The 13,287-nt window shown below is 34.8% G+C and overlaps 1 protein-coding gene across 1 annotated transcript; it reads right to left on the bottom strand.

Moving 5' to 3' along the window:
• Positions 1-264: 264 nt before the first annotated feature.
• On the bottom strand, positions 265-5,796 carry LOC130980634 (uncharacterized). Its single transcript, XM_057904294.1, has 8 exons — positions 5,776-5,796; positions 1,490-1,588; positions 1,348-1,412; positions 970-1,010; positions 779-867; positions 586-699; positions 403-510; positions 265-285 (listed from the first exon to the last, which is right to left on the bottom strand). Exons 1-8 carry the CDS (start codon positions 5,794-5,796, stop codon positions 265-267), a joined length of 558 nt encoding a protein of 185 aa, XP_057760277.1.
• Positions 5,797-13,287: the final 7,491 nt, after the last annotated feature.

Below are 13,287 nucleotides of genomic sequence, written 5' to 3' on the forward strand. Positions count from 1 at the left end.
AATATTCTCGACATTAGTCATGTCATTTTCAGTTCAACGCTACTGGAGTAACCTTTGAATGGCTGCACATGAATCTCAGTGATTAGACATATTTTGGAAGTTAGCTTATAAACTAAAGTCTCTGGGATAGAAGAATCACTTCCCCTTTACTAGACCAGTACGATGCTCTAAAATTAGTCCTATCTCGAGGGTCCAACATATTCAGAACACTTTCTCATCAAGAAAATATAATTAAACAAGCTAAGCATCATTAATCATTTCTCGTTAACCATTATCAACATTTTCCTAATCAAGTACAATCACATGGATAAAAAATAATTCTCTTAAAGTGAGTTTTCATGCAAATTATAAATAAATTTGTTAATATGATCAAATTAAGATCAAATATCATATTTTACTTACTGTTTGCTGCTCAAAGAAGCTGTCAAGGTTAAAGCTTTGTGATCTTGAAATAAGTTCAAAAGCATTCATTAAAACCGATTTCTCTTTTCTCTCTGTCACTAGATTTTCCTACACATAAATCAAAGAGAATTAACTTAATGACATTTCTACAGATTAAAACTCTCTTATGATAGGCAAAGTAACCTGCCAGCAACTGAGGAGCACCTCAGTTGAAGTCAAAACCACTCTATCCAAAACAATTTTCAAAGGGCGGAGAGTCCTTACAACAGCCTGAACAGAAGATGCCTCGGCTTCTATCTGCGATAAAAATTTATCACAAGGAGTTAGATTAGAAAACTGCCAAGAAGAAACAGAAATGCTTAAAATGAAATCATACATCTTCTTTTGTGGCAGGAACAGGTTGAATATGGTGGGAGGCATGAAACATGCTAAAATGGTAAAGAGTAGAGTTTTGAAACCAGATTGCTAATGGACACACATGTCAGAATGCCAATAATAAAACAAACAACAAAGAGAAGAGGGTGCAGCAACTATCTTTAAACAAATAAACCAGCTAAGAAAATTTACCTTTATCAAAGTATGGATTAAAAGTATTTTTGATAGCTTCCCTGTATCATGCAGGTCTACATGAATATCAAATTACTTGGTAAAAAGTAGTAAAGAAAAAAATAACTACTCAGCAAAAGATAACATTAAAAAAGATGGTAATTAGAAAAGATGAAGCAATAAATGTATTGTCGCTATGGAACTATGCAACGCTGAAAGAATAGATTATAATATTACATATTTTATTCTGCATCTACCTAGAAAAGTTTAGCAATAGTCCATTTTGAAGGTACGATTTTATGATACACATAACATATATATATAAGTATCCATCTAGTATGAATGTCCTATGAATCTAAATCAAATTAAAAGAAATTCGTAGAGATTATTGATGCTTACGCGATAGGGAGAGAGAATTCGGGGCTTATGTACAACACATTAGCTCTCACTGGAGGATTTGCAGTCTGCATATGGAAATTAATATGAGTTTGAGCAGAAATAAGAACAAGTAGTGTGCACGAAAGAGAGCTTAAACCCTAACCTTGAGTAAAGGTATTACAGATCCATCATTAAGAGTGAAGATATCGGAAAGAGACAAAGACTGAGAGGTTTGACCGTGTTTGAGAAAAGCAGGTCCATGCTGATCTCCATCTCCATGTTATGATCGAGATGTGTGAATCTTTTTGTGCCTATCTTTCTTCGTACAATGAAAGCTGTAAATAATTATCAAACAAATAGCTCAAATTGAATTAGAAATTACTTGAACAGAGCAGAACAAAACAGATTCAATGTTCGTCTAAGCAAATGATAATAAGTGAAAGAGCCTTCAGTCGAAAGCAATGGCCTACCATAAATTTTAGGTCAAAAAAGCTTCGATTGCATAAAAAAATTCATCAAAATCAGAGTAAACCCGCAAATTCAAACGAAGCACAAAAGCAGAGTATGACAAACCTAAAATTTGCATAGAAAACTTGAGTCCTAAGGTTTATCACGAAGAGCAAAATCACAAAATCATGATATATATACCTGAAATTTGAGATGCTTACGAGAAGAACTAAGAGAGCGAGTTGAGATTAGATGGAAAAGGCGACAAAGGAAGAAGATGCGATGAGAGGGGCGGAAGAAAGAGCTCACCAATGATGGGAGTAGGCGCGACGAGAGCGGCGGCGACAGTGACAGCGGTGGAAGAAGCAGAAGTAGCAGCCACGGAGAGAAGAAGTAGCTCGTGCGACGGAGAGAGGAAGAAGCTCGTGTTTCATTTGTGTGGTTTAGAATTTGACAAATGAAAGCTCATTGTAAAGTATAGTTCTACACCAACAATAGTCCTTTCATGCAAAAATTTTGGTTGTCACAAAGAACAAACCCCAAATAAGAATTAACCGGAGTATTTGCAATGAAGTGTATGATTATTGGTTTGAGGTATTCTGGGGTTTTTGAGATTTTAGACAAAAAAATGTAAATTGCAAAGGAAATAAACTAACAACTAGCAAAGTTCTTGGCAAGATATGAAAATTAGAAGTCATATCCTAGTTATCCTCCTTAATTGTGACCATAAATTGTTCATTGCTACCACTTCGTTTACCTCTAACCAAGGAGGAAAGTCAAGTGGATGAATCAACTTGATTCCTCTTGTCCTAGTCAACTCCTAAAGGAAAGACTAGCCTTAGAGGCAATCAAATCAATTAGCAACATCCAATTATCAATCAACAAGGGAATTAGATAACTCAAGAGTCACTAATTACTCAACCAAAACCAAGAGAAACAAAATCTATACTAAAATCCAACCAAGCATTTCATCAAACACTTGGAAGGCATAAAAGAAAAGCATAGTAAATCAACAACAAGAATTAAATCTAACAACAATCAAATGTAGAGAATCAACACAACAATTAAAGGAAACAAGATCTACATGAACTACCTCAAATTTCATTGAAGGAAAATATAAGAAGAAAGAGTGCATCAACAACAAAGTGACAATTACAAGAATGAAACCCAAAATTAGAGAAAAGAAGAGTATAGGAACAAGAATTGATAAAGAAAAAGTGAATCAAAGCATGAAATTAACCTAGATTTAAGAATTCCTAATCTAAATCTAACCTAATCCTAATTCTAGAAAGAAGGGAGAGCTTCTCTCTCTAGAAACTAATTATATCTACTCCTAAAGCTAAAACTATTGAGTGTGTGTTGATCCCCCTTCAATCCTTGGCTTAAATAGCATCAGAAATGAGTTGGATTGGGCCCACAAGGCTTCTAAAATCGCTGGCCACGAGTTGCATTAAGTGGATCATGTGCCACCATCGGCGCATCCGCGTAATGTGCACGTGCGCGCCTCTATACGCGATGCAACTATGGCAAATCTTATATTGTTTCGAAGCCCCGGATGTTAGCTTTCCAACGCAACTGGAACCGCCTCATTTGGACCTCTGTAGCTCAAGTTATGGTCGTTTGAGTGCAAGAAGGTTGGCTTGACAGCTTTTGCGATTCCATCATTTCTTCATGAGTTCTCCATTCCTATATGATTTTCCTTCATTCCCTTGATCCAATCTTTGCCTCCTAAATCTGAAATCACTTAACAAATATATCAAGGCATCTAATAGAATCAAGGTGAGTTAAATTTAGCTATTTTAAGACCTAAAAAGCATGTTTTCACATTCAAGCACAATTAAAGGAGAATTTACAAAACCATGCTATTTCATTGAATAAATGTGAAAAAATGTGATAAAATCCCCTAAAATAAGCACAAGATAAACCACAAAATCGGGGTTTATCAGGCTGCCATGGAGAGAGAGAGGGCGGGGGTAGGTTAGGTTTAATTTAATATTTTCGACGAAGTATTTTAAATTACAGACAGATTTTCTATCTATAATAATTTAATAAAACGCGGCATTTTTGTTATCTAATTACAGACGGATTTTCTGTCGGTAACCATTTTCCAAAAAAAATTTAATTTTTTTGACAGAATTATCGACGAATTCTCTTTTCCGTCTGTAATTTATGTTAATTCATTTTTTTTGTTTCCGACAAAAAATTCCTCGCAAGTTCTGTCTGTATTTCCGTGGGATAAAATCATTCGAAAATATCCGTCTGTAATAACTAGTTTTCTTAGTGGTGTGGAGTGTATCGGTAGCAAAAGTTTTCACCAATTAAATATTTTTGACACGTGTATAACTACAGTGTTACTAATTAGTTATATATTTAAATTAATTTTTAATTAACAAAACAAATAAAACATATATTTTATGTTAAAAAATTATTAATGTCAAAACAGTATTTATTATAAAAGATGTATATATAATATATTAAAAAAATATTATTTATACATTAAATATTTTTATATTGGTATAAAAATACAATTATTACTAATTAGTTATGTATTTAAATTATTTTTAATTAATAAAATATATATTTTGTTGTTAAGAAAATATTAATAAAACAATTTATTATAGAGATTGAATACTGAAATAGTATTAAATCGAACCGGTATTGACAACATTGGAAGAGAATGTGGATCTCTCTCACACTCTTATTACATCTACTTAATTGAGAAACAAAAATGATTCTTGCATTGAAGGCGTGCCTGAGTGTGAACCCGATTAATTGATAATTTAAAAAGGGATGTTATGGGGTCATTCCATGAAGTGTGTGTTTAACTTTTTTGTTTTAGAATTAGTTCTAGTTTTAGAATTTAAAGTTAGGGTTTAATGTATATTATTATAATTCATAATAATTCTATTTAATAAATTAAGAATCTTAATATGCTCTTAAGTCTTAACTACTATCAATCTATCATTTATGTATATTTATATGTATTTTTTATAAATTTAATTTTAATATACTATGAATGTAAAATAATTTTACATGTACATTTAACTATATAATGATATAATAGCAAAAATAACTTTTTTTATATTGAATGCGTAAATAATCATTTAAAAAAATAAATATGATTGAACAACTATATAAAATATTTTATACTATCAATGCATTAAAATTAATTTTTTTATATATTATTTTTGATATATATATATTTATATTTTAATATAGGTTTATTCAATTTGTCAGTCCCTATAGTTTCACTAAATTTTCAATTAGGTTCCTATACTTTTTTTTCGATTAAGTCCCATACTATATCAGATTTTGTAATTAAGTCCTTGCCGTGACAAAAATGTCGGAATTAACGGAATATTCCGTTAAACAAAATGAATATGTCTAATACTTGATTGAATATTATGTATAGTTTAATAGAATATTCTGTTAATTCTAATATTTTTGTTACGGTAGGGACTTAGTTATAAAATCTGATATAGTATAGGGACCCAATTAAAAAGAAAAAAGTATAGAAGCCTAATTGAAAATTTAATAAAATAATAGTGAAAGGTATCAAGAACTTGTGGTGTTGGGGAAGAGAGTCAGATCTGAGAAGAAGAGTGAGTAGAGAAGCAAAGAGGGAAGAAGGGAAACGAGATCTGAATTCATTCTGAATGTGTAAATTGGTAAAGTGAGTGTATAGTGAATGAATGAGGCTTTTATACTTACAAAAGAAACCCATCTAAAAAGTTATGGAAGCATGGACTTGTAACTAACTCCTAAATTGAATTACTAACTTCTAACTAATTCTAAACAGAAAGCTAACTCCCTAATCTCCTTTAGCTGACTCAGCAATACTTATAGCTTGAGACTTAAGACAGTAGTTATACTAATACTCCTATCAGCATCTCCACTTTCCTTTTCTTGTGAAATACCTCTTGTTGTTGTTGCAAACACACACAAATGAAAGCCTCTGCACTCCCTTTAGGTGTTACTACGAGTTCTGTTTTTCTGAGAAGCTTGTTGTTCATCACTTTCCATTTTAACAATATTCAGCCTGGACTTGAACTGTATGAAGTTCTCTAAGGGTACTGCTTTTGTTAGAACATTAACTACCTAAATTGCTCCTGGAATGTGGCTGATTCTGACATTTTTGTTGTTTACATGGTCTCTTACAAAGTGAAGGTCTATTTTAAAGTACTTGGACTTTGAGTGTAAGATTGGATTTGCTGCTAATAGTACTGCACTCAGATTGTTGCAGTACATTAGTGGTGCTTCCTTCAAGGGACGCTGTAGTTCAATCATTAAGTTCTTTACCCACAGCAACTCTGCCACTAGATCAGCCAAACTTCTATACTCTGCATCTATAATGGATCTTGCAACCGCAGTTTATTTCTTGGATGCCCACGAAACCAGATTTCCACCTAGGAACACACAGTACCCACTTGCAGACTTCCTGTCATCCGGGTCTCCAGCCCAATCTGAATCACTATATGCAGTGACTTGCATTGAGCTCTCTTTCTTCAAGTACAGCCCATAGTTTCTTGTTCCATTAAGGTACCTCAGGATCCTCTTCACCATTCGCCATAGTTTCTGGCCTAGTCACTATCAGGTATTGTAGCCTTCTAATTACTGACCTATAAAGCTGAGGATTGATGAATTTTGACCCACCAAGGGTTGAGAACTTTATAGTTGATGGCAATGGGGTGTGGCAACTTGTACATCCAATCATGCCAGCTTTCTTTAGAACCTCACCAATGTACTTCTGCTGTGATAAAAGCAAACCACCAGCCTTTGATTTTTCCACCTGAATTCCAAGAAAGTAGTGGAGACTTCCCAGGTCTTTGAGTGTAAATTTTGCATTTAGTTGCTCAATTACTTCTTTCACATGATTCTCTAACTCACCTGTGATAATTATATCATCCACATACATTAGTATGTAGGTCTTTGTGCCATCAACATTTCTCAAAAAAACTGAGACATCTGACTTTGTCGCTTGAAAGCCAATTGCACCTAGTCCATTTGTCAGCTTGTGATACCACTCTCTTGGGGCTTGCTTTAACCCATAGAGAGCCTTGTTCAGTTTGCACACTAGGGATGAGTCACCAATTTTATACCCTTTGGGCTGTTTCATATATACTTCCTCTATCAATTCCCCATGCAGAAATGCATTGTTCACATCTAACTACCTTATCACCTAAGATTTTGCTAAGGCAATTGACAGGAGTAGCCTGATGGAGGTTGGTTTTACCATTGGACTATATATCTTAGTGAAGTCAAACCCAGGTTTTTGTGCAAACCCTTGTGCTACTAGCCTGGCTTTATGTTTTTGTAATGACCCATTTGCATTGTACTTGATCCTAAACATCCATCTGCTTTCAATTACTTCTCTATTATGAGGGAGAGTGACCAATTCCCAAGTTTTGTTCCTCATCAGTGCTTCATATTCTGCTTTCATCGCTGCTTTCCATTCGAGTAGGCTGAGAGCTTGTTGTACATACACTCCTTGGTTCTACACTTGCTTGAAAGGCTCTTGGTTTGAATACTCCTGATTTACTTCTGGTGACCATTGGATGTGAGTTTCTTGGCATTGTTTGACTAGCCTCAGGGTCTGAAATTGGCAACACAATCTCTATATCATTGATTAGAACTGGGATGGGGGGTGCTGATTCTGCTGCTGGCCTTTGTTCAAGTGAACTTGCTCCAAGGTTAAGTTGTTGTTGTGCTGTTTGAATTGAGCTTCCAATTGCTGAATTTTGCTGAACTGATGCTGTTCTGATTGAGCTTGCATCTCTAGAGGAATTTGCTACTGCTATTGCTGAATTTTGTCCAGTTGAATCGATCATGAGTGAGCTTTCTTCTCTGATACTAATGGCTGGAGCTGGTGCTGTCCTGCTGACTTTATTGAGTCTTGGTATTGTTGAAATAATTGAAATTTATGGGGTTGAAATATATGAGTCTTGTCTGTTGCTGGCTGCTTCTTTTGCTTCTTGAAAAGGGAATCTTTCTTCAAAAAATACCACACTTGGAGGTGTGATGACTTTGCCTTGTTAAGTGAGGCATTTGTAGCCTTTACGAGCTGAATCATATCCAATAAAAGTACGTGGGGAGGACTTGAAATCAAGCTTGTGCTTATTATAGGGCCTTTGATGAGAAAAGCATAGACACCCAAATATCCTGAGGTTCTCATAAGTTGGTTTCTTTCCAAGTAGTTTTTTAGTTGGTGATTATCCTTCCAATACAAGTGTAGGCAATATATTGATTAGTTTTCCTGCTGTAGCAAAGGCTTCATCCTAAAATTTTGTAGGGATTGAGGCTGCTGCTAATAAGGTCAGCCCCATTTTGACCACATGTCTGTGTTTCTTTTCGGCTAAACCGTTTTGTTGATGCACATGAGGACAAGAAAACCTGTGTATGATCTCCCTTTCCTGCAAGATCTTAGATATAATATACTCAGTAGCATTATCACTTCGTATCATTTTTAACTTTGTATTAATTGCAACTCAATCATTCGTTGGAAGTGATTAAAAATTGACTTTAGTTGAGCTCTAGATTTAATGAGATAAAGCCAAGTGAACTTTGAGAATGCATCAATGATTTTCACAAAGTGCCAATTTCCATTATTGTCAGACATAGGTGTTGGACCCTAAATATCTATATATACAAGTTGCAAGGGTTATGTATAAACTATTTGTGAGGGTGGAAAGGGTAATTGATGGGACTTTCCAATGCAACAGGCTGAACAATCTATTTTATTGCTTGCTAGAAAAGAAAAATTACAACAAGTGCTTAGGACTTTTGACAAAATAATTTGGCTAGGATGTCTTAATCTGGCATGCCATATTAGGAGACTATTCTTGTTGTTTAGAGTGGTCACATGAGCTTCTGGTGGTGTATGTGCAGCAAAATTGACAAACTTATAGAGGCCTTTATCGACCTTCCCTTGAAGCACAATTTCTTTGGTTTCTTGTGATTTAACACAACATCTATCAGCATGGAATTCAAAAAAGACTCTGTTATCACAGCAGAATTGGGGACACTCATTAAGTTCTTTGTAATTTCAGGCACAAACAGAATTTTTCTCAACTTAAACAGCCTAGAGCTCAAATCAGATTGAATTACCAACTAAATTGATTTGCAAACTTGATCCATCTCCGATGACAACTTGTTCATCTCCAACATATTCTTCTTTCTCAACCAAATTGTGTTTATCTTGTGTCATGTGATGTGTGGCACCTGAATCTGGGTACCATTTTGGATCCTTAATGGTAGCAGGTGCAGCTAGTACCTTGCTGAAGTTAGCTGAAGGCTGGCTGATCTGGTTAGTGTTGCTGTAGTCTTCTTCATACTGATCCTCACTATACTTGTACTAGTATGTCTTTGTAGTGTGTCCTATTTTATCACATACTTGACATTGTGGCTTCTCATACTGTGTTCATGCATTCATAAAATTTCTTGCACCATTCATTCTACCTCTTCCATTTTATCCCCTTCCATATTCATAATAAGCATGTTCTTGTTCTTGCACTCCTTTCTCTTCATTGTACTGTTCTTGCATACCTCTACCACCAATGTGTGACTCTTGCATCATTCTGTCACCAGTGTATGAATTTCTTCCTCCTCTAAATTTACTACCTCTGCCTCGGAAGCCACCTCTGAATCCTCTTCTCATTTGCTAATTTTGTCCATACTGGTAATACTGAGCTAAATTGGCTTGCACAAGTGATTCTGATTTTCTAAATCTTGCTAACATGCTTTCATGTGATAGGAGTAATGCTTCTAATTCGCCTACAGTTATACTTTGAGATCTTGATGTTGTTAACACTGAGGTTATCACTGACGAGTATTCTTCAGTCAAGCCATTTAGTATTGCATTTACATGGTCACTTTCCTTCATAGATTTGCCTACAAAGGCTAGTGCATCTATTGTTCTTTTTATTGACAAGATATATTCAGTGACAGAGGCACCAATTTGAATAGTGCTCAGCTTATTCTTTAGCTGCATTACCTTGGCTTTGATTTGAGAAGAGAAGTGATCTTCCAATCTCTTCCAAACCTGCCATGTGTACACACATCCAACCATTCTTATTGTAAATAGTTTGCTCATTGAAGCTAATAGTCATGACTTGAGAAGTGCATCTTGCCTTTTTATTTCTAAAACTCAGGATTTACTGTGCCAGCTCCACCATTCTCAAGCACCAGAAACTGCTGAGGCATTCCTTCTTTCATGATATGATTCAGCATGTCATTACCTTCAATTATTGACTCTACCTGATCTTTCCACAGTAAGTAGTTGTCCTTATCCAATTTCATCAAAATCAGTGTTGTTGTGAACCCTTGTGCCATCGTGACTGAATCTTGCAGCTAAACAAGCTTGATTTCTTGAACTTTACGGAAGTTGTGGTACCATAAGCTCTGATACCTTGAAAGGTATCAAGAACTTGTGGTCTTGGTGAAGAGAGTCAGATCTGAGAAGAAGAGTGAGTAGAGAAGCAAAGGTTCGAAAGCAGAGAGGGAAGAAGCAAAACGAGATCTGAATTCATTTTGAATGTATGAATTGGTAAAGTGAGTGTACATTGAGTGGGTAAGGCTTTTATACTTACAAAAGAAATCCCATCTAGAAGGTTATGGAATCATGGACTTGTAACTAACTCTTAAACTGAATTACTAACTTCTAACTGATTCTAAATAGAAAGTTAACTCCCTAATCTCCTTTAGCTGACTCAGTAATACTTATAGCCTGAGACTTAAGACAGTAGTTATACTAATACTCCTATCAAATAGAGACCAGTAGAATAATTAAATCTTTAATATATTTATTTAAATAATTAGTTCAGTGACTAATTTTTTATTTATACATAATATGATCATTAATAAATTGATTAGGACTAATAGATTACCATTGCTTGAGAGAATATAAGAGGTAATTTAACAAAGATTTTGAACTTTTTTTTCGTGAAGGAAGGGTTAAAGAGGGGTTTCAAACTATATATGATTAATTGATATTATTTTATGGTAAATTATTTGATGGACTGCTCTATAAGAGTTCCATTCAATGAAGCTGCTGAAATATTTATAAATTTACCCTATTCATTGTTTTATATTTAATTATTATAAACAAAATTTTATGTATTTTATTTTGTTTTTCCTAAACATCATAACAAAATAACACTCCAACAAATTCCTAAAGTCACAATATTAAAAACAGAGATAGCTTTTAACCTCATCGAAAGATGACCATCCACCCCAAACAGAGGTCATCATCAATATCATGCCGAAGGAGCAAAACTAGAAATCTTGGGAGAGATGACATGACTGACATACTCTAAGGGAAATGTCGAGCCCAATGCCACATTGTGGCTACTCCTGCTAACGGTTGATTATGGTGAACCTTCCTCTTATTCTGGTGAAAGTGATGAGATTTGTCTGTGGGTGGCTTTTGTGTTGGGTTTGGAATTCATGTTTCATTGTGGATGGAAGCTCTGACACTCTCTTCTTTGACCCTTCAACTAAGCCTGCTCAAGGTGACACTTTCGAAAAAGATCAGAAGCCATTTCTGAATAAAATAGTGATTTTAAAATCTGAGTCTACTGAAAAATCTCCTACTGCACCACGTTTGAGCACTGTGAAATCAAACTACTTCTGCTGATAATTCGTAGCTCTAATGCCAGCTAAGAGGGCAAGAAGGAGACAGATCTTGTAATTCTGATTATCACAACGGAAATGGCATAGAAGCTAAAGAAGAAAGCAAATGATGAATGCTGGGAATTTTGTCACAACGAGGCAGTTACAACTCAAAAGCACCGTCAACCCTTCAGCGGGTATGATTATCGAGGGATTTCTTGTTTTGCTCCAGTGGCATGATATTGCCGTTGACCTCCGTTCAAGGTGGATGGCTGTCTTTTGGTAAAGTCAAATGTCTGTTTTTGATACTGAGAGTTTAGAAGAAGGAAAAGTATGAGGAGTCAATGTAATTGCTCTACAATGTCTACAATGAGGATAATTTTATAATTAAAATCAAATGATAATTAAAGTAATTAATTATTATTTATTTCAAATTTTAAATTCGAATGAAATTAGGATTCTTCCTTTGTTGTTACCTTATTCATCTAACTCTCTCTCTCCTTTTGACCTAGCAGAAATCCCTTTCTCCAATCTGACCAAGCAGCCACCGAAGAGAGCCCCACTGCCGGCGCTAGAGAACCAACCTCCATGAAGTCTGCTGCAACCTGAGCAGTCGGCGCTACCCAACCCGCTACCCAACCAGTCCTCCCGCACGATTGGAGTGTTTCCTTCACGGTTGGTGTTCGCTGCTACACCAGCCCCCGTTCTTCTTTCTCTCCTTCATCGACGCAGGTTTCATCCCTTTCCTTATCTCCGGTTCTTTCTATTTTATTTATTTTATTGTTTTTAATTATGGTTTCTACATATAGATTAGACTTAGAACTAGTTAATATCTGTTGCTAAATTGAATGTGTTTGCTCGCTGAATTTTATAGGTTGATTGCTGCTTCTATTGAACTGAATATTCTGTTTACACATGATGCACACCATATGTTCGATGAAATGCCTAAATGAAATCTTTTGTTTAATTCTTATGTATGGCCAGCATTTGACTTAAATTCTATTCTCATGAGGTATTATAATTTACAATTGTGCAGTTTTATGTGATTTCTAATGATGTTTGAGCTTGAATTTTTTTATGCACTTATTTGTGATTTTTTTTATCAAAATACCAATTTGGTTAACAATTCAGATGTTATCAATTGTTTGGTATATTTTTAAGAAGTGCATACCATGTTTTATTGAATGATTTGAATGAAATGGTTTATTCATGTTGGTTTTGAACATAAATGATCACATGCATCATCACTTGTTCTTTGAAGTTTTGAGCAATTAAAATTGGTTTTCAACCACTATGATGCTGGTTTTGCTTTATAATTATCATTATATATAACATTTTTTGTAGCTATTCATAGTTGTGATGTTGATGGACTAAATCATAACAGTGTGAGTGTTTATATTAATGTGGTCAATTTATTAGTGTTGTTGCTATTTGTTGTTTAATTATGTGGCATTGGTATACATTTATTGTTGAAGAAAGTTTTTTAGATATTAAAAAAAAAAGAGTAGAACACGTTAAGACTCACAGGAACAATAGAACAAAAAGGGTGTATCACCATTCTTACTTCTCATTAATCTTCATTATTTCCCAAACTATGTCTCGCAGTTTCACCAATCCCTTGTTCTTATTCTTGGCAATGGATTATATGTTCATTTTTGGAAGTGTCATAGCTTTTAGTTTGGTGTTTGTGCTTGTTTGTACGTTCTGCATCAAACAAGAGAAAATCTATTGTTCCAAGTGCAACAACATATGCACAAAGTATAAAGACATCAGTAAATGGTACATGAACTCCACTAGAAGTCTTAGAAGGATGTGATGACATTATCATTGTAGGTGCTGGTGTTGCTTGTGCAGTCCTTGCTTTCACTCTTGAAAAGGTAGTACAAGTGCTTCTTTTCTAGTTTCTTC

The sequence above is a fragment of the Arachis stenosperma genome, chromosome 5, assembly GCF_014773155.1.
Source record: "Arachis stenosperma cultivar V10309 chromosome 5, arast.V10309.gnm1.PFL2, whole genome shotgun sequence".
Lineage (NCBI taxonomy): Eukaryota > Viridiplantae > Streptophyta > Magnoliopsida > Fabales > Fabaceae > Arachis > Arachis stenosperma.